Raw genomic sequence first — 20,506 nt, 5'->3', positions numbered from 1 at the left:
GGTGTCCATTTTATCCTTTTTTTATTATAGATTATGCTTTTGTGTTGTATCTAAGAAATCTTTGTCTAACCGGGGTCACAAAGATTTTTTTTCATATGTTTTCTTAATATGAAAAATATAAAATAGAAATTTTATAGTTTTAGATTTTACATTTAGGTCTGATCCATCTTAAGTTTAATTTCTGATATGATATTGGAGTATGAATCCAAGTTCACTTTTTTCACGTAGATATCCAGGTGTTCTAGTACCATTTGTTGAAAAGAGTATCCTTTCTCCATTGAGGCAATTTTGCAATTTTTTCAAAAACTAATTGACCTTATGTATATGGGTCTGTTTCTGTTCTCTTTTTTTCTGTTGAGATTTATATGTATCTTATATATTTACTTCTGCCAATACCACATTGTCTTGATCAATATGTCTTCCAATCCATGAACATGGTACAACTCTTGGTTTATTTAGATTTTCTTAGTTTTTCTCAGCAGTGTTTTATAGTTTTTGGTGTACAGATCTTTCTCATCTTTCATCAGATTTATCTAAGTATTTAATTTTTAGATGCTATTATAAATGACAGTGGTTTTATAATTTTCATTTTCAAGTGTTAATAGTATATAGATATACAATTGATTCTTATATATTGATTTTGTATTCTGTTACCTTGCTAAACTCTCTTATTGTTTTCCTACATAGACAATTCCATCCTATCTTCTCCTCCTCTTCAAGCCTTACTGCACTGACCAAATCCTCCAGTAACAGAATTAAGTAAAGTAGTCACCCTGATCTTGTTCCTGATCTTAGGGGGAAAGCATCCAGTCTTACACCATTAAGTATGGTATTAGCTGTTGGTTTTTCCTAGATGCCCTTTATCAGATTGAGGAATTTTCTTTTATTAATAGTTGCTCAAGTGTTTTTAATCATAAAAGCATGTTTGATTTTGTCACTTCTGCATCTATGGAGATGATCATGTGGTTTCTCTTTTTTAGTCTGCTAATACAGTAAAATTAATATTTGAACATTAAACTGACCTCACATTCCTGGAGTAAACCTTACTTGGCCAGGTGTATTATCCTTTTAATGTTTTGTTAGATTTAATTTACTAATGTTTTGTTGAAGAGTTTTTGCATCTATGTTTATGAAAAATGTCAGAGTGTAGTCTTCTTGTTAATGTCTATGGTTTAGGTGTCTAACCTTAAAGAACAAGTTGAGAAGTATTTCTTTCTCTTCCAATTAGTAGAAGGGTTTGCATGGAATATTAATATATTAATAAATTAATGAATGTGATATATAATTAAATTCTATAATTGAATGTTAATATATAAATATATTAATAACTTTATTAAATGGAATCATGCTATGTGATCTTTTGTGGTTGGCTTCCTAACATAATGTTTTCAAGGTTTATCTATATTGTAGCCTCTATCAATAAATACTTCATTCCTTTTTATGAGCAAATACTATTTATTCCATTATGTGGATATGCCACATTAATTTAAAGTATCCACTCATTAGTTGATGAACATTTGAGTTGTTTTATTGTGACAGTTTTGGCCACTGTAAATAATGCTGTTGAGCATTCATATATAAGTTTGTTTTTCGGGCTGTGCTGGGTCTTCGTTGCTGTGCAGGCTTTTCTCTAGTCGCCGCAAGCAGGGGCTGCTCTGTTGTTGCAGTGCACAGTCTTCTCGTGGTGGTGGCTTCACTTGTTGCAGAGCACAGGCTCGAGGATGTGTGGACTCAGTAGGTGCAGCACATGGACTTAGCTGCTCTGAGGCATTTGGGACTTGCCTGGTCTAGGGATCAAAGCTGTGTTTCCTGCATTGGCAGGTGGATTCTTTACCTCTAAGCCATCAGGGAAATCCCATGTATAAGTTTTTATATGGACATGTGTTTCATTTCTCTTAGATATATATCTGTAGAAGTAGAATTGCTGGGTTATATGCTTACTATATGTTGAACCTTCTAATAAACTGCATAACTACCAGGCTGTTTTCCAAAGCATCTGCACCATTTATATTCCTGCCAGCAATGTGTGACGGTTGCAATTTCTCCACATCCTCTCCAACACTTATTATCTGTCTTTTTAATTACAGTCATTTTGTTGTTCAGTCACTGAGTCATTTCCAACTGTTTGCAACCCCATGGACTGCAGCGCGCCAGGCTTCCCTGTCCTTCACTATCTCCAGTGTTGGCTCAGACTCATGTCCATTGAGTTGATGATGCTGTCCAACCATCGTATCCTCTGTTGCCCACTTCTCTTCCTGCCCTCAGCCTTTCCCAGCATAAGGATCTTTTCCAATAAGTGAGCTCTTCACATCAGATGGCCAGAGTATTGGAACTTCAACTTCAGCATCATTATCCCAATAAATATTCAGGGTTTATTTCCTTTAGGATTAGATTGGTTTGATCTCCTTGCTGTCCAAGGGACTCTCAAGAGTCTTCTCCAACACCACAATTCAAAAGCATCAATTCTTCAGTGCCCAGCCTTCTTTATGGTCCAGCTCTCACATCCATACATGACTACTGGAAAAACCATAGCTTTGACTAGATGGACCTTTGTCAGCAAAGTAATGTCTCTGCTTTTTAATACGCTATCTAGGTTTGTCATAGCTTTTCTTCCAAGGAGCAAGCATCTTTGAATTTCATGGCAGCAGTCACTGTGTACAGTGATTTTAGAGCCCCCCAAAATAAAGTCTGTCACTGTTTCCTTTGTTTCCCCATCTATTTGCCATAAAGTAGTGGGACCAGATGCCATCCATGATTTTAGTTTTTTGAATGTTGAGTTTTAAGCCAGCTTTTTCACTGTCCTCTTTCACCTTCATCAAGAGGGTTTAGTTCCTCTTTGCTTTCTGCCGTAAGGGTGGTGTCATCTGCATATCTGGGGTTATTGATATTTCTCCTAGCATCTTGATTCCGGAAAGCTTGTGCTTCATCCAGCCCAGCGTTTCTCATGATGTACTCTGCATAGAAGTTAAATAAGCAGGGTGACAATATACAGCCTCGACATACTCCTTTCCCAATTTGGAACCAGTTTGTTGTTCCATGTCCAGTTCTAACTGTTGCTTCCTGACCTACATACAGGTTTCTCCTTACAGGAGGCAGGTCAGGTAGTCTGGTATTCCCATCTCTTTAAGAATTTTCCAGTTTCTTGTGATCCATACAGTCAAAGGTTTTAGCATGATCAATGAAGCAGAAGTCGATGTTTTTCTGGAATTCCCTTGCTTTTTCTATGACTCAATGGATGTTAGCAATTTGATCTCTGATTCTTCTGACTTTTCTAACCCCAGCTTGTACATCTGGAATTTCTTGGTTCATGTACTATTGAAACCTAGCTTGAAGGATTTTTAGCATTACCTTGCTAGCATATGAAATGAGTGCAACTGTGCGGTAGTTTGAGCATTCTTTGGCATTGCCTGTCTTTGGGATTGTAATGAAACTGACTTTTTCCAGTCCTGTGGCCACTGCTGAGTTTTCCAAATTTGCTGGCATATTGAATGCAGCACTTTAACAGCATTATCTTTTAGGATTTGAAATAACTCAGCTGGAATTCCATCACCTCTACTAGCTTTGTTTGTAGTGATGCTTCCTAAGGCCCACATGACTTCGTACTCCAGGATGTCTGGTTCTAGGTGAGTGACCACACCATAGTGGTTATCCAGGTCATTAAGATCTTTCTTGTATAGTTCTTCTGTGTATTCTTGCCACCTTTTCTTAATATCTTCTATTTCTGTTGGGTCCATACCATTTCTGTTTTTTATCATGCCCATCTTTGCATGAAATGTCCCTTTGATGTCTCTGATTTTCTTGAAGAGATCTCTAGTCTTTCCCATTCTATTGTTTTCCTCTGTTTCTTTGCATTGTTCACTTAAGAAGGCTTTCTTATCTCTCCTTGCTATTCTTTGGAACTCTGCCTTCAATTGGGTAATCTTTCAATATTTTGGTGGATGTGAATTGATATCTCTCATTCTTTTTTTTCCTGATCAATCTACATAGAAGTTTATCAATTTTATTGAACTTTTCAAAGAACCAGCATCTGGGTTAATTGATTTTCTCTGTTTTTCTGGTTTCTACTTCATTGATTTCTGCTCTGATCTTTATTATTTTTCTTCTGCTGCTTTTTTGGGTGTCTTCTTTTTCTGATTTCTTAAAGAGGAAGCTAAGATCATTGACTTGAAACTTTATTTAAATATAGGCATTTTAATGCTACAAAGTTCTTACTAAGCACTATTTTATTTGTATTTCACACATGCAACTTTTTTGATAGTTTATATTTATTTTCATTCAATTCAAAATACTTTCCGATTTACTTTTTGATTTCTTCTTTAACTCATCGGTTATTTAGAAGTATGTTATAAAATATTTGGGCATCTTCTGAATATCTTTCTGTAACTACTTTCTAATTTAATTTCATGTGGTCTGAGAACATATTTTGTATGATTTGAATCTTTTTAAGTCTCTTGAGGCTTGTTTTCTGGCCCGGAATATGGTCAACCATGGTTAATGTTCTTTGTGAGCTTGAATGGAAAGTGTATTCTATTCTGGTTGGGTGGAATAGCCTACGGGTCTCACTTAGGTCAAGTTGATTGATAATATCGTTAAGTTTTTCTATACTCTTACTGATTTTCTTACTGCTTGATTATTGAGAGAGGGGTGTTGAAATTTCCACCTATTGTTGTGGATTTGCCTTTTTTAAATTATATCAGTTTTTGTTCTTCATGTATGTCATGTAGGGTCACTATGTACCCCTTGATGAAATGATTCTTTTATCATTATGAAATGACCCTTTTAGTCCCTGGCAACATTATTTTGCTATAAAGTCTACTTTGATATTAATATAGACATTCCAGCTTTGATTATCATTAGCATAATAAATCTTTTTCCATGCTTTTAGTTTTAACCTATTTGTATCTTTATATTTAAAGTGGGCTTCTTGTAAACAACTTGCTTGTATATCTAATCTAATGGTCTCTGCCATTTATTTGTCATATTTGGACCAGGAGTCAGCCATCTGCAGCCCCTAGGCCAAATCCAGCCACCACCTGCTTTTATTTAAAAAGTTTGATTGGAACACAGCCAAGTCCATTTATCTACACGTCATATGACCGTGGCAGAGTTTGCCAACCTCTGGTTTAGATCATTTTTATATTTTTTAAACTTTTTTATTTTGTATTGGAATATAGCCAGTTAACAAACAATGTTGTGATAATTTCAGGTGAACAGCAAAGGGACTCAGCCATACATATACATATGTCTGTTCTCTCCAAACTCACCTTCCATCCAGGCCACATAACACTGAGTTCCATGTGCTGTACAGTGGTAAACCATTTATATTCAATGTGTTATTGTTATGGCTGAGCAACCCTGTTGCTGTATGCTTTTATTTGTCTTGTGTTCTTTTTTCCTTTTGTCTTTCTTCTTTTGGATTAATCTATTATTTTTCATAATTCCATTTGATCTTCTTTGTTGGCTTGTCAGCTATAATAACTCTCCTTGTTGTTTTAGTGATTGCTATTAGAGCTTTCAGAAAATAACCATAGGGAATGACCCTGGAATGACTTGATTCTCTTACCTTGTGTTTTACCAGAATGTTACCTTTTTGGATCCTAATACATTGAGGTGTATGTGTCATAGCCTTATCCCCCTTTACACTCTATGGAAAAAAAAGATAGGGTAGATAGGGACTTTTGTTTGCCAATGTATGAATAGCCAAAATAGATTTCTTATGTGTGATGTGGAGAAGGCAATGGCACCCCACTCCAGTACTCTTGCCTGGCAAATCCCATGGACAGAGGAGCCTGGAAGGCTGCAGTCCACGGGGTCGCTGAGGGTCGGACAAGACTAAGCGACTTCACTTTCACTTTTCACTTTTATGCTTTGGAGAAGGAAATGGAAACCCACTCCAGTGTTCTTGCCTGGAGAATCCCAGGGACGGGGGAACCTGGTGGGCTGCCGTCTGTGGGGTCGCACGACTGAAGTGACTTAGTAGTAGTATGTATGATTTAGATTGAAAGTAGAATTGCATTTTTAGAAATATCCACCTGTAAGAAACACTTGGTGATTCATTATTTTGAATCATTTTTTGAAACTGATTTTTGAGATACTCTAATGTAAAGGTCTGTGTCTCTGTAGGCAACCATCAATATCGTTTTTGACCGAGTTGGGAAAACTGATCCAGTCACAAGAGGCATTGAAATCACTGTGAATTATCTGGGGATCCAATTTGATGTAAGAGTTGTATCAAAATCTTCATTTGTTATGTTTAGATTCTACGTCCTTACTCTAGCTACTTGTTTCTGCTTCCATTCTTCTCCCTCTATGTTTTGGCATATTCACATGGCAGATTTGTAAAGGGCCTAAAACCATAAATAATGACTGGCAATTATTATTTTCATGGGTAGTGATCATTTTTACAGTTCCTTCTCTTCTCAGTCACAGCTACCACTCTCCAGCTTCTCCCTACCAAATATTCAAATACTTCTGTCTGTGATACTTGATGATATCTTCAAGCATATAACTCACCTTTGATTCCTCTGGTAGAAAATTAATTACTAATTAGTGTGTTTGTATTAGAACTACACTGATTTCTGCTGTAAAAAATTATCTGTATCAATTCATATGGGCTTTGAGCTAAAAATGGTTGACTGTCACCTGTGCACAAATTTTTTTTTAATCTTCTTTCTACCTGTTTTATAATTGGGACAGTCTTGTCCCAATTTAAGTTTAATATCTTCATTTGTAGAATAGTGTATTTTCCAGGTATTTGTATGGCCAATGAGTCTAGCTGATTAGCACTTTGGTAATAAAACCAGTGTCACATTCTTAGTCCTTATGAGTGCCATTTAGTTGTTCTATGATCCTGGCCATAGTTTGCATGATAACCCTCAGCTGAGCATGCTCCTGGTAACTGGATAAAATGAAAATACACCAGAGCAAATTGAGCTCCAGTCCTTGAGAAACAACTCAAGGCATACATTTCTTAGATGATAAATCAACAGTATATCCTTTTTCATGTGAAGGAGCATGGTTTCTTTCCTTTAAGTAGTATATAAATTATATGGTAAAGCATGCTTCACTCATATTTCATATGTATTTTCCTTTTAAAATTTTTTTACTGGGGTGAATTTTTAGAAATGCCTTCCTTGTTAGTGCTTTCTAGGGCTAGTTGCTGTGTATGTATATGTGTTCCTTCTGTAACTTATCTACACACCACTCCACATTTCATAAATCTGAATAACATCTCTCAGATGTTGGCAATACAGCTCCCCTCTGATGCTTTTCAGCCTTGAATCAAGCACAGGGTATCACAGCTGCCTCTCACGCTGAAGCAATCCCAGAGAAGGAAAAGGTATCATGCTCTGATTCAAATAAAGGTCAACTACTTCCTAGACTATAGCTGAGAATGTCTACGTACTCTATTATTATTTAAGTTTTGGGTGATCATAGAACTGTCATTCACAAATATTAAAAATTATCAGGCTGCTATTTAGTTTCCTTTTAATTCATGCTTTTTACTTGAAGCTGTGTTATTGGCTTTGTGTTTCTTCTGATTTATTAGTATTATTTTCATCACTTCACTGCACTTGCTGTCTTCTATCCTTAAGTTTTAGGTCTGATAATTAAGATATCCACTGAAGTCTTTGTATACATGTTTTTATTGCCACTTACTTGTTAATGAAGTTCCCTCTCACAGTCACATAAGTGATAATAATGTATCGTCTTAGCTTTCCCATCTCTCTGAACAGAGATTTAACAAATATTTTTTCTTCCTCTTGTCTTGACAGGTGAAGTTCTGGTCCCAACACATTTCCTTCATTCTGGTTGGAATAATCATAGTCACATCTATCAGAGGACTGCTGATCACTCTTACCAAGGTAGGTTGTATCATGGAGTTGAAAAGTACTTAATTACATGTGGCACTGTGAGATAACTTTACCTAATTAAGATTTCTGCCTTCTGAGATCTTAAACAACAACTACAAATTTGTAAAAGACATGCCACAGAATACAAGAAAAAGTTAGACTAGCACATAAATTGATGATAATGTATTTACATCCTACACCAGACAGATAAGTAGTTCCCAAAGGTCATAGAATGAGATCACAGTGTGTTTCGTTCACTCATGTGTCACCAGCACCTAGAACAGCACCTGGCGCGTGGTAGATACTGAGCAGATAGCTGGAATGAATAAATGAGGTAGTACCTGAGGTGAGACGAACAACTGGGAGAGTCGCTTGTAAAGAGAATATGGAAGTAGGAGAAGCTGAACATTGGGCTGTTTTCTGATCAGCAAAGGAAGGTTTCATGGAACTGGAAGGTAAATTCTCTGGTAGAAGAGGTGGGATTTCAAAATCCAAGAGCTGTTGAAATGAGAGGAGCGAAGAGGTTGGGAGGGGGAAAGGGCTCTGCACGCATTCAGCACAATTTTAGGAAGAGCTCAGGAGCCCAGAAACAACTACAGGGGCTTGGAGTGGCCTGGTTTAATTTGCTTTAATGTTATATAATGATGCTAAAATCATATGTATCACATGGTTTCTGGTAAGTGGGAATCTTTTCACGTTATAATACTTAAAACCACCAACTTACCCATATCAGTTCAGTTCAGTCGCTAATTCCTGTCTGACTCTTTGCAACCCCATGGACTGCGGCACGCCAGGTTTCCCTGTCTTTCACTATCTCCTGGAGTTCGCTCAGATTCATGTCCAATGAGTCGGTGATGTCATCCAACCATCTCATTCTCTGTCACCCCCTTCTCCTGCCTGCCCTCAGTCTTCCCCAGCATCAGGGTCTTCTCTAATGAGTCGGCTCTTCACATCAAGTGGCCAAAGTATTGGAGCTTCAGTTTCAGCATCGGTCCTTCCAGTGAATATTCAGAAATGATTTCCTTTAGGATTGACTGGTTTGATCTCCTTGCAGTCCAAGGGACTCTCAAGCATCTTCTCCAACACCACAGTTCAAAAACATCAATTCTTCAGTGCTCAGCTTTCTTTATGGTCCAACTCTCACATCCATACATCACTATTGGAAAAACCATAGCTTTGACTAGATGAACATTTTTTGGCAAAGTAATATCTCTGCTTTTTAATATGCTGTCTAGGTTGGTCATAGCTTTTCTTCCTAGGAGGAAGCGTCTTTTAATTTCATGGCTGCAGTCACTCTCTGCAGTGATTTTGGATCTGTTTCCACTGTTTCCCCATCCATTTGCCATGAAGTGATGGGACTGGATACCATGACCTTAGTTTTTTGAATGTTGAGTTTTAAGCCAGCTTTTTCACTCTCCTCTGTCATTTTCAAGAGGCTCTTTAGTTCCTCTTCACTTTCTGCCATAAGGGTGCTGTCATCTGCATATCTGAGGTTATTGATATTTCTCCCTGCAGTCTTGATTCCAGCTTGTGCTTCATCCAGCCCGGCATTTTGCATGATGTCCTCTGCATATAAGTTAAATAAGCAGGGTGACAATATACAGCCTTGACATACTCCTTTCCCAATTTGGAACCAGTCTGTTTTTCCATGTCCAGTTCTAACTGTTGTTTCTTGACCTGCATACAGATTTCTTAGGAGGCAGGTAGTGTTCTGGTATTCCCATCTCTTGGAGAGTTTTCCACAGTTTGTTGTGATCCACACAGTCAAAGGCTTTGGTATAGTCAATAAATCAGATGTTTTTCTGGAACTCTCTTGCTTTTTCTAAGATCTGACAGATGTTGGCAATTTGATCCCTGGTTCCTCTGCCTTTTCTAAATCCAGCTTGAACATCCTGGAAGTTCTCGGCTCACATACTGTTGAAGCCTGGCTTGGAGAATTTTGAGCATTACTTTACTAGCATATGAGATGAGTGCAATTGTGCGGTAGTCTGAGCATTCTTTGGCATTGCCTTTCTTTGGGATTGGAATGAAAACTGACCTTTTCCAGTTCTGTGGCCACTGCTGAGTTTTCCAAATTTGCTGGCATATTGAGTGCGGCATTTTAACAGCATCATCTTTTAGAATTTGAAATAGCTCAACTGGAATTCCATCACCTCCACTAGCCTTGTTCATAGTGATGCTTCCTACAAAGCATCACTAGTAGTGATGCTACTAGTTTGTAGTGATATTTTCCCATACTTACCCATATGGGAAAACTATAAGTGGATCCTTTTGGGGCCGTCTGTTTACATGTCTTATTTATAGCCTTAATCTTATGAACGGTTCTATACAAGATGGTGGCATGGAAAAAAAACACTTTTATTTACATGCTAACTATACTACTTAATGTTTTTGACACAGGAATCTAGAAGTACTGTCTAATCATCTCTCCTCCCTTTCTTGACAGTTCTTTTATGCCATCTCCAGCAGTAAGTCCTCCAATGTCATTGTCCTGCTATTAGCTCAGATAATGGTAAGTTTAATGAACTAGCTTTATGTGTAGAGCCATAAAATACCAGAAATGTTTCATACTTTTTAATATTTTAACAATTTCCTTTGTCACTGCATTCAAAGCCCCTTCTGGCTTCATTTGACCTACAGGGCATGTACTTCGTCTCATCTGTGCTGCTGATCCGAATGAGCATGCCTCTGGAGTACCGCACCATCATCACCGAAGTCCTTGGAGAGCTGCAGTTTAACTTCTATCACCGTTGGTTTGATGTCATCTTCCTGGTCAGTGCTCTCTCCAGCATACTCTTCCTCTATCTGGCCCACAAACAGGCACCAGAGAAGCATATGGCACCTTGAACTCATGCCTATTACAGACTGCTACAAGCCAGCGGTGTCAGAATTTGGATATAAGAGGGAAAAACTGGAGGGGCCAGGGCCTAACATTTTTAAAACAACATAGTGCTGTGGTAGCATATTCTACCTGCAGCTTACGCCTTCGTCCTCAGATGATACTATAATCATGAGTAGCTTCAGCTTCTCATTTGTATGAGAGAGAGAAGTAACTCAAGCTAGCACTCAACCAAGAGTATCCTGTTTGGTTGGAGGCTGGTGGAGTATGTCAGGTGGTGGGGCTAAAAGGAGCCAAGAAGCTAAAGGGAGAAAATACACTGGAACTCTGGGGTAAGAGAAATGTAAGGTAGCTGGTTAAACACATGAGATTCTGTTTAAATCAAGGATCCCATGGAGGAGGTTATGACTTTCCCTTGAGATTGACTATCATTAAAATCAGAGATTGTTAACACTTGGGCCTTACTGTCATTCTATCAGGGATAGCTTGGTACCATCGCTTGTCAGCGATGTCAAGCGTCCCAGCCCTCCTCCCCAGCCCCTTACCCTTCAAATAACCAAAAGTTCATCTGTGCTGGGGAAGGAGTAGTATGCAACTGAAACAGTGTACCAATGTCAGAGTATGACATTTTTCTTGATTTCCCTTCAACTTAGTTCGATCCCTGGGTTGGGAAGACCCCCTGGAGGAGGGAAAGGCTACCCACTCCAGTATTCTGGCCTGGAGAATTCCACGGACTGTATAGTCCATAGGGGTCGCAAAGAGTCGGACGCGACTGAGCAACTTTCACTTTCACTTTACTAGTATTATTTAAGAGTGAATTACTCTAAATTCAAGTCACTGATGATATTTCATTTTTTCTTTTCATCTGCCAGTTGTGGGATAAAACAATGAATAACCTAACTGGAATAGGTCACTTTCCTATCCTAGAGCTCAATGTCTTCATCTGTAATAGGAAGCTTGTGGAAAATTTGTAGGACACTAAGAAATGCAGTTTAAGAAAATCTTGAATTCTATTACCAGGAAGTCTCTCTCTGTTGCTGAGATCTTATTCTGAGTTTTGTTGTGTTCAGGGTTTCTAGAGGCAAAATGAAGGTTAAAACATAAAAAGTTTACCAGAAACAAAAGCACTATTAAGGTTCTATCAGCCAACAGAGAAAATTCAAGCATACTCAAAAGGCATTTTTAATGGCATTTATTTCAGCAACAACAACATTCTTACAAAAGCATAGTTTTAATAGGCTTATCTGCTCAGATACCTTAATTAGCAGTTCTCACATATACAGATTTATGAATCATCTTTGGTGCTCTGGGAGCCTATAGAAGAAATAATATCAGAGAAGAGTAGTTAAGTTGAAGGTTGAAAGAGATCGCATGAAAAGCATCTGGCTCGTATATTAACTTTTCCTAAGTTGGCCATAAATAAGCTCTCTGCAGTAGCCACCCCTGAGACAGATAACAGCAGAAGACAATCACATGTGATGAACTGGTTTCCAAGGAGTTCTTCTCTAACAAAGACAGTAAACGGATGTCCGCTTATTCCTTGGGAAAGGATTCCTATTAAATACCCAGAAACAGCGGTCAGCCAAAGCCAGTGCTTGTTCTCATCACATCTCTGTGTCTTCAGAATTGGAAGAAGAATGAGAGGCTGTACTGTGGGCCTGTGCAAAAGAAAACAGAGGATGTGTAAGTGGTAAGAGTGTGAACTTAAGGAGGTGGATGGTCTGTTTTAGATTTGCACTTCTCGAGTCAGGAAGAAGAGTCACTTACGAGAAGCTTGGTGACCAGAATTCTGCACTTGGCTTCATTTCCAGCTTGCTGTTTGACCCTGACACATTCCTTTTAATATCTATATATATATACATATTTCTTTTCTATAAACTAGCATAGTACTACAATTGACTTTCCATAGAGTTATTATAGAATATTTTTAAAGACATCTAGAATACTTTCTTTGTGAAACAATATAGGATACAAGGTCAATGGCAACATGTATGCTATGGTCTGCATGTTTGTATCTCCCTAAAGTGCAGAGGTTGAAATCCTGTTTCCCAAGGTGATGAGGAGGTGATTAGGTCAGGAGGGCAGAGCTCTCATGACTCAGATCAGGCCTTTACAAGAGGCCTCCCAGAACTCCTTAGCTCCTTCTGCCATATGAAGGCAAGCCAGAAGTCAGCAGTCTGCAACCCGGAAGAACGCCTTCACCAGACCCTGAATCTGCCAGTGCCGTGATCTTGGGCTTCTGAGCCTCTACAACTGTGAGAAATAAATGTTTGTTGTTTATAAGCCACCAAGTCTATGGTATTTTGTTTAGCAGCCCGCACAGACTAAGATAGCTTGTATTCATTAAAAATGAGTATTTGCTTTTTAGATTACCAATCTGCAGAAATAATGTAATGAAAAAAATGTAAAACTTTTATTTAGAGTCTTGGCTTTGTCATACATTTCCTTTATGAACTTGGATAGTTTACCTTTGGACCTCAAGTTCATCTATGAAGAGAAACTGAGACTTGTCAAGGAATTTATGTAAATGAAATACAAACAGAATAATGTTTATTCTTCCCCAGTAATGAAACTTGAATACCTGCCAGTTATTTTAAAAAGAATATGGTCTCTAACCACCACCATTCATTCTCATGCTCACCATGAACCAGGCATTGTTCAAAGACTTCAACAGTCTTAATATATCCTGATAACAACCCTACAAATTATCTTTGTTTTATAGGTGGAGAAACTGAGGCACAGAGAATAAATCCATTATTTTCTATTACTTGTTACCCAAGGCTGGTAAATTACCTAGCCTATTACCCAAGAGTAATAAATGGCAATTCCAGAATTTGTATGTAAATAGTCTGATTTGGGTTCTTCTGGTGTTTTCATTATAATTTTGATAAGTTACTGTCAACTCCATGCTATGAAAAATAAGTTTATTCTTAAACTACCTCCTCTCACCCATGGTAACTGAATTTGCTCGTTCTCTTTACACTGTAATTTTCCAGTGTTTTAGGAAACCTGTGGTAAACGTAGATACATGGTGCACTTGTTAGGGACTTTACCATACTCTGGTTAGTTAGATCACTAAAAGCCATGTATCACCACTCACTCGTTCTCTTTCTTCTGCCGTGTGTGAGTTTTGCTCTGATCCTTCCAGCCTTCCTTCATCAGGATCAGGGTCATCATCCAGCGGATCAGCCATGGAGGAAACGATAGGGATTTTCTTAGCCTGGAAATAATCATAGGCCTTCTTTCCACAGACTAAGAGTGTGACAGTCTTGCCACTGCTCTGGATTCTGTCCACCACCTTCTCATAGGGCTCATCCAGCATGTTCACTCCATTCACCTCAATGATGACGTCCTCATCCTCCAGCCCAGCCAGGTCAGCAGGGCCGCCCTTCTGCACCTGTGAGCAGAGTGCTGAGTTACCACTTCCAAACGGAGACCACAGACTGTTAGACTAGCAGTTCTTCAGAGGAGAGATGAGGGCTTTGAGAACTTATTCTGAGTCATGTTGAGAATACAGACATTTCTCCTTGAGGTACAGAAGTTTAAAATGGTGCCCTAATGCTTTCTGCTTATTAAAGCTACAATTTCATAAGCGCTACTCAAAAGAATAGTGTTCACAATGGTTGAATATCCTATTGTGTATCTCTCATACAGTGCTTTCCAGGGTGAAGGCATTAGATTCCATAGGTCCCCCTTCTTCAGTCCCAACTTGAGAGCTACAGAGATAGTTTTCTAACTGTCTGTCCCTGCAGGGGACAGGCATTATCCCAGACACACAGAAGCAAACAGGTATTACTCCCAGACAAGAGTTGTTAGTAATGACTGTTAACCACAGTCATGTCAAACTCACTCTGTTTATTTAATTTGAAATGTCTAAAGAGACACACAGATGTTTCAGAAACAAATGATGTGAACTTTGATGTACTCATAGCTATCGTAAAGGGTATGAGACCAGTATTTACTTGAACCCAAGTGAGACACTCAGTGTAGGCCTTTGGTGTAATCTTTTTACTGAGCCATTAGTGAGTGGGAGGAACTGAGACTGTCCTCACTGTGGCTGTGTTCACTGGGCTGTTGGAACCAGCTCACCATACCTCTTTGACGAATGAACCTGGCTGACCCCGAACCGCGTTTAAGTGAAAGCCGTAGCCATCTTCACCTCTAGCCAGCCTGCAGAGTTTAGGCTTATGATCTCCTACTTCCTCTGTAGTTTCTGGGCTTGAGACCTCCAGAGGAGCAGGAGTAGGAGCTGGAACCTCCTTGACAGAACCATTAGGCAGCTCTTGGCTTTGATAGTAGAAGAATGGAGAAAAGCCAGCCTTTTGAAAATAAAGTGGAAAAAACATTAATGATAAGTATGAGAATTCACACTTTATTAAATGTACTGGTTTAATTTATAAGGTATCCTCTATGTTCCACTCCTCTTCCAGATACATCTGGTTGTGGGCTGTAAAATATCTCTACTACCCCAAACAAAAAAGGTATAAAGGAAGATTGAGCTTAGTTACAGAATAATGAGCATGAACATGTAAGCAAATGTATATACACATAAAATAAGAGCAGCACAGAATGTTGTACAAGGATCCAAATCTAACAGAATTGCTAGTTTATTCTGATTCCATGATAGTGAGCAAGTCACTGAACAAATTGTCAGCAGTCTCCCTGTTGGGAGATATAAGACATTGAGTGACTTGCCCAATACCTCACGAAGAGGAGGTTCACCTGGGCCTTTCCCTCAGTAAGATGGTCTTCAGAACTCTTCAGAGCTCCTTAGACACATTAGAGAAAGTGAAACATGAGATGATATTTTTGTCACTATTTGAATTACAGTAATCAATTGAGCAATGGCACCCCACTCCAGTACTCTTGCCTGGAGAATCCCATGGATGGAGAAGCCTGGTAGGCTGCAGCCCATGGGGTCACTAGAGTCGGACATGACTGAGCGACTTCACTTTCACTTTTCACTTTCATGCATTGGAGAAGGAAATGGCAACCCACTCCAGTGTTCTTGCCTGGAGAATCCCAGAGATGGGGAGGCCTGGTGGGCTGCTGTCTCAGGGGTCGCACAGAGTCAGACACGACTGAAACGACTTAGCAGCAGCAGCAGCAGCAATCAGTTGGGGGAGTGGGTAGAGGAAGTTGGTGTTCACACAGTCACATATGGTAACAAAAGTCAATTCCAATCATTTACTACTTGCGTCTCCCACTCCCCACTCCAGTCCTGTGTCTGTTGTACTCTATTTTACTATTTGCTGATATAACCATTAGCTGATACTCTGTTATGCTAGACTCCTCACTGTCTTTTTTTTTTTTTTTTTTTTAAGCTTTTTATTTTGCATTGGAGCATAGCCGGTTCATGGGAAATAGATGGGGAAACAGTGGAAACAGTGTCAGACTTTATTTTTCTGGGTTCCAAAATCACTACAGATGGTGACTGCAGCCATGAGATTAAAAGACGCTTACTCCTTGGAAGGAAAGTTATGGAAAGTTATGACCAACCTAGATAGCGTATTCAAAAGCAGAGACATTACTTTCCCAACAAAGGTCCGTCTAGTCAAGGCTATGGTTTTTCCTGTGGTCATGTATGGATGTGAGAGTTGGACTGTGAAGAAGGCTGAGTGCCAAAGAATTGATGCTTTTGAACTGTGGTGTTGGAGAAGACTCTTGAGAGTCCCTTGGACTGCAAGGAGATCCAACCAGTCCATTGTGAAGATCAGCCCTGGGATTTCTTTGGAAGGAATGACGCTAAAGCTGAAACTCCAGTACTTTGGCCATCTGATGCGAAGAGTTGACTCACTGGAAAAGACTCTGATGCTGGGAGGGATTGGGGGCAGGAGGAGAAGGGGACGACAGAGGATGAGATGGCTGGATGGCATCACTGACTCGATGGACGTGAGTCTGAGTGAACTCCGGGAGCTGGTGATGGACAGGGAGGCCTGGTGTGCTGCAATTCATGGGGTCACAAAGAGTCGGACACGACTGAGCGACTGATCTGATCTGATCTGATCGCCGGTTAACAATGTTGTGAGAGTTTCAGGTGGACAGCAGAGGGACTTAGCCATACATATATGTGTATCCATTCTCTCCCAAACTCCCTCCCATCCAGACTCCTCACTATCTTTAAATACTTCTAATCCATTTCAACTCCCAGACTGTCCACGTGAAGAAGGCAGTGATGGTCTTAAACATAAAAAGGCAGAGAAACAGGAAACATAGGACTAGTTTTTATTACAGAATGAAGAGTTTAGCTGACTGTGGGTTTTAGTTAAGAGAATTAAAGCTTTGTTTTATTTAGTTATATATTTTATATAGTTGTATATTTGGATATGGTAAGATCTTGGATCAGCAATTTAATTACTGCCCACAGGTGTGCAGGACATTTGTTAGGCAATGAGTAGAAAATCAAGCAATTGAAGCTGAGCCTGGCCGACCCTGAACCGCGTTTAAGTGAAAGCCATGGCCATCTTCACCTTTAGCCAGCCTGCAGAGTTTAGGCTTATGATCTCCTGCTTCCTGTTCAACAACCTGGCCAAAACTGGATTTGGGGTCCTAGTATCATCTGTTTTACCCCAAGACCACATCTTTCTTTCTAAACAAGAGTAGCACCAGCACAGGACTTCCCTGATGATACAGTGGATAAGAATCCTTCTGCCAGTGCAGGGGACATGGGTTTGATCCCTGGTCCAGGAAGATCCTGCCTGCCTCAGGGCAACCAAACCTGTTCATCACAACTACTCAAGTCCGTGCTGTCTAGAGTCCGCAAGCTGCAGCTTCCGAAGCCCGTGCACTACCGCCTGTGCTCCACAAGAGAGGCCACCACAGTGAGAAGCCTGCACACCACAACCCAGCACAACCTAAAATAAGATTTTTTTAAAAAGAGTAGCACCAGCATAGAACCTCCTACTTACTCAATTCAGTGAACCTCAGATCTTTCAATGCTGTACTTGCAAATCTTCCCACGTTTCTTTCTCTTTAAAATGTGGAAAATTGTCAGAGTGACTCATCACATGCGAAAATACTTCTGCTATCACTGCAGATCAACTGTATCTGACAGTAGCAGCTAATCTTGAGGCAGAGGACAGTAATGAGTCTTTACTCATTCTTCATTCAAATATTTGGGTGTCTGGTATGTGCCAAGAACTGGTCTAGGTGTTTGTTTTATTTGCTGATATATATATATCAAAGATCCAACCATCATGTACCTACCCATCTATGGAACTTACTTTGCAAGAGAAGAGGGAGGAAGAGGATGGAGACAGGCATCTTTTTAGATCCAATTCCTCTCATATTAATCAAAACATTAAAATTATAGTTAAGTCATTCTGTCATAAGATTAGGAGGCATTGGAAAGGACTTGGGACTTCCCAGGTGGTGCTAGTGATAGAGAACCTGCCCGCCAGTACAGGAGACACAGAAGATGCAGGCTTGATCTCTCGGTTGGGAAGATGCCCTGGAGGAGGAAATGGCAACTCACTCATTTACTTGACTGGAAAATACCATGGACAGAAGATCCTGGCAGGCTACAGTCCATGGGATTGCAAAGAGTCGGATGCAACTCAGCAAGCACGCAAGCAAGCATGCATCGAGAGGACTTGATGCCTGAATTCCCTTTACAGCAGCTACTGCAGTGACCTTCTGACTTCTGTTTGATTTTACCCTCCAACTGAGAGCTTCCCACTCTGCAGAGCTTTTTCCTGGTAGCTTTGGTTGTCTTTAAGCCAAAAGCTAGCTCCTTATGACTTCTCTACTTGGTGAAACTGTGCCCCGTAGGACACCTCAAAAATAAGTCTACTTCCCACATGTAATAGCCTTTCAAATTCATGTGTGTGTGTTATTTGCTTTAAATCCATTTATCTGTCAGTGGACACTTGGGTTGATTCCATCATTTGGCTCTTGTGACTTGATTTGTGGCCTAGCACGTGGTCTATTCTGGGGACTATCCCATGTGCACTTGAGAAGAATGTGTATTCTGCTGTTGGGTAGAGTGTTCTGTGTGTGACTATTAGATCTAGCTGGTTTGCATTGTTCACGTCCTCTAGTTCCTTACTTCTGTCTGGTTCTATCCAGTATTGAGAATGGGCTATTGAAGTCTCCAACTATCATTGTAGAATTGTATTTCTCTTTTCAATTCCATCAATTTTTGCTTCATGTATCTTCCCAGCTCTAACAATGTATAACTGACAGTTACAGTTGTATATGTTTGAGGTATACACATCATAATTTGCTAGACATAAACATTGTGAAATGATTACCACGATCAAGTTAATTAACACAGATCCATTACCTTGCATAGTTACCATTTAGCCTTTTAAATTCTTGACAATGTGTTCCTTTCTTCCCCAAAACCTATGGTTATTCAAACTAAATATTCACATAATGTCTTACAAAACCTCTTCCCTGGTTACCTTTCTTGACACTGGCCTAAAGTGAGGTTGCCAGGACTGGACTCATTGTTGATTAACTCATTTAACACTTAATAACCACCCTTTGCCATAGATACACCCACCTTACAATGAAGGAAACAGGCACAGGGAGGGTAATTTACCCAAAATCACATTACTGGTAATTTCAGGTATAGTCTGATCAACTCAGAACAGTAATACTATCATCTTCAAAAGCCAAGTGTCAATTAATGTAACCTTAAATTGAGTTTTTTTGGTAGAGGCAGCTACTTAGAGTGTCATCAAGTTTTCTGCACTTTTTTCTATAGTCATCAGTTCAGGCCTCATCATTTGATATTTATACAATTTACTTTTAAGTTAGTTTAGTACTTGAAATATATTCCTGATTAAACTTTAAACTTACTAGTTTTTATTCTTCTATCTTGACTAGATATTTAAATATTAGTCTCTAGTAATAATCCATCAACACATTAAGTCATCTGTATGACTTAAGTATATTAAATATGTTTTCCATGTCTCCAACCACATTTAATAATATGCTAGCTTAGGAACAAACAGCATGCTATTAAACATCTGTTCGTGTTGACATTTGGTCCAGTATCAAGTACTATTAGGTATGGTTGTTCAACTAGCTAAAAACCCATTAATTTTTCTATCATCCAGTTCACTCTTTAGTCTTCTTTACACAAATGTCTCGAAATATCTATTCAGAATGTGCTGGGAGGGAATATGGCATAATAAATTAAAACTTGCTTTCAAATACTGACTTCAGTCTTTGCTAAAATGGGAGAGTTTAGCCAATCACTTAGTCTCTCTAAGCTTCAGGTTTTTTTAATCTGAAGGAGGCTAATTCTACCATCCATAATATTCCTCCCTCTATATCATTTATATGCCTTTGGATACTTCTATTGTATATCACATAGAATAAGTTCATCTTTGTTCATTTTTGTGACCAACACCCAACAAGGCAGATGATACTTTAGAAGGCCCCTGAATGTCTGCTAAGCTAGAGTGAACCTCAGTTCTTGTGATAAATGTGTTATAATAAACTTTAAAATATGCAGACAATAGCTATTGTGACTAAGAGATAAAAGGAAATAAGATTAATTTGACACAGCTTGGTCTTGGTGAATCTGTGTTTCTACTCCCTTGCTAAGGGTTTATAAACTAGTCCCTATGGACTTCCCTGGTGGCTCAGATGGTAAAGCATCTGCCTATAATGCAGGAGACCCAGGTTCGATCCCTGGGTGGGGAAGATCCCCTGGAGAAGGAAATGGCACCCCTCCAGTATTCTTGCCTGGAAAATCCCATGGATGGAGGAGACTGGTGGGCTACAGTCCATGGAGTCGCAAAGAGTTGGACACGACTGAGCAACTTCACTTTCACATTCTTTAGGCTTTTACATGGGATTG

The 20,506-nt window shown here is 39.3% G+C and overlaps 2 protein-coding genes and 1 non-coding gene across 10 annotated transcripts in view; 2 read left to right on the top strand and 1 right to left on the bottom strand.

Annotated features, from left to right (window-relative positions):
• LOC102393672 (Golgi pH regulator) overlaps positions 1-12,979 on the top strand; it is a 50,403-nt gene extending 37,424 nt beyond the window's left edge. For 4 of the 5 annotated variants that reach the window (XM_006051125.3, XM_025287973.2, XM_006051126.3 and 1 more), the window contains 4 exons: positions 6,124-6,219; positions 7,776-7,865; positions 10,300-10,365; positions 10,494-11,145. In XM_006051125.3, the coding sequence (XP_006051187.1) occupies positions 6,124-6,219; positions 7,776-7,865; positions 10,300-10,365; positions 10,494-10,700 (459 nt within the window). In that variant the 3' untranslated portion in view covers positions 10,701-11,145. Of the gene's footprint in view, positions 1-6,123; positions 6,220-7,775; positions 7,866-10,299; positions 10,366-10,493 lie in introns of all 5 variants that reach the window. The other variant, XM_025287972.3, reaches the window with a different exon arrangement.
• Positions 11,869-20,506, bottom strand: part of PDZK1 (PDZ domain containing 1) — a 55,606-nt gene continuing 46,968 nt past the window's right edge. For all 4 annotated transcript variants that reach the window (XM_006051123.4, XM_025287971.3, XM_006051124.4 and 1 more), the window contains 3 exons: positions 14,787-15,011; positions 13,793-14,089; positions 11,869-12,350 (listed from right to left, as the gene is read on the bottom strand). In XM_006051123.4, the coding sequence (XP_006051185.3) occupies positions 12,297-12,350; positions 13,793-14,089; positions 14,787-15,011 (576 nt within the window). In that variant the 3' untranslated portion in view covers positions 11,869-12,296. The remainder of the gene's footprint in view (positions 12,351-13,792; positions 14,090-14,786; positions 15,012-20,506) is intronic.
• On the top strand, positions 20,278-20,349 carry TRNAY-AUA. The gene has a single exon. It is a non-coding gene; the product is annotated as a tRNA-Tyr (tRNA).

The sequence above is a fragment of the Bubalus bubalis genome, chromosome 6 (genome assembly GCF_019923935.1).
Source record: "Bubalus bubalis isolate 160015118507 breed Murrah chromosome 6, NDDB_SH_1, whole genome shotgun sequence".
Classification (NCBI taxonomy): Eukaryota; Metazoa; Chordata; class Mammalia; order Artiodactyla; family Bovidae; genus Bubalus; species Bubalus bubalis.
Note: the sequence above shows the minus strand (reverse complement) of the source record. Positions and strands in the feature narration are given on the sequence as shown.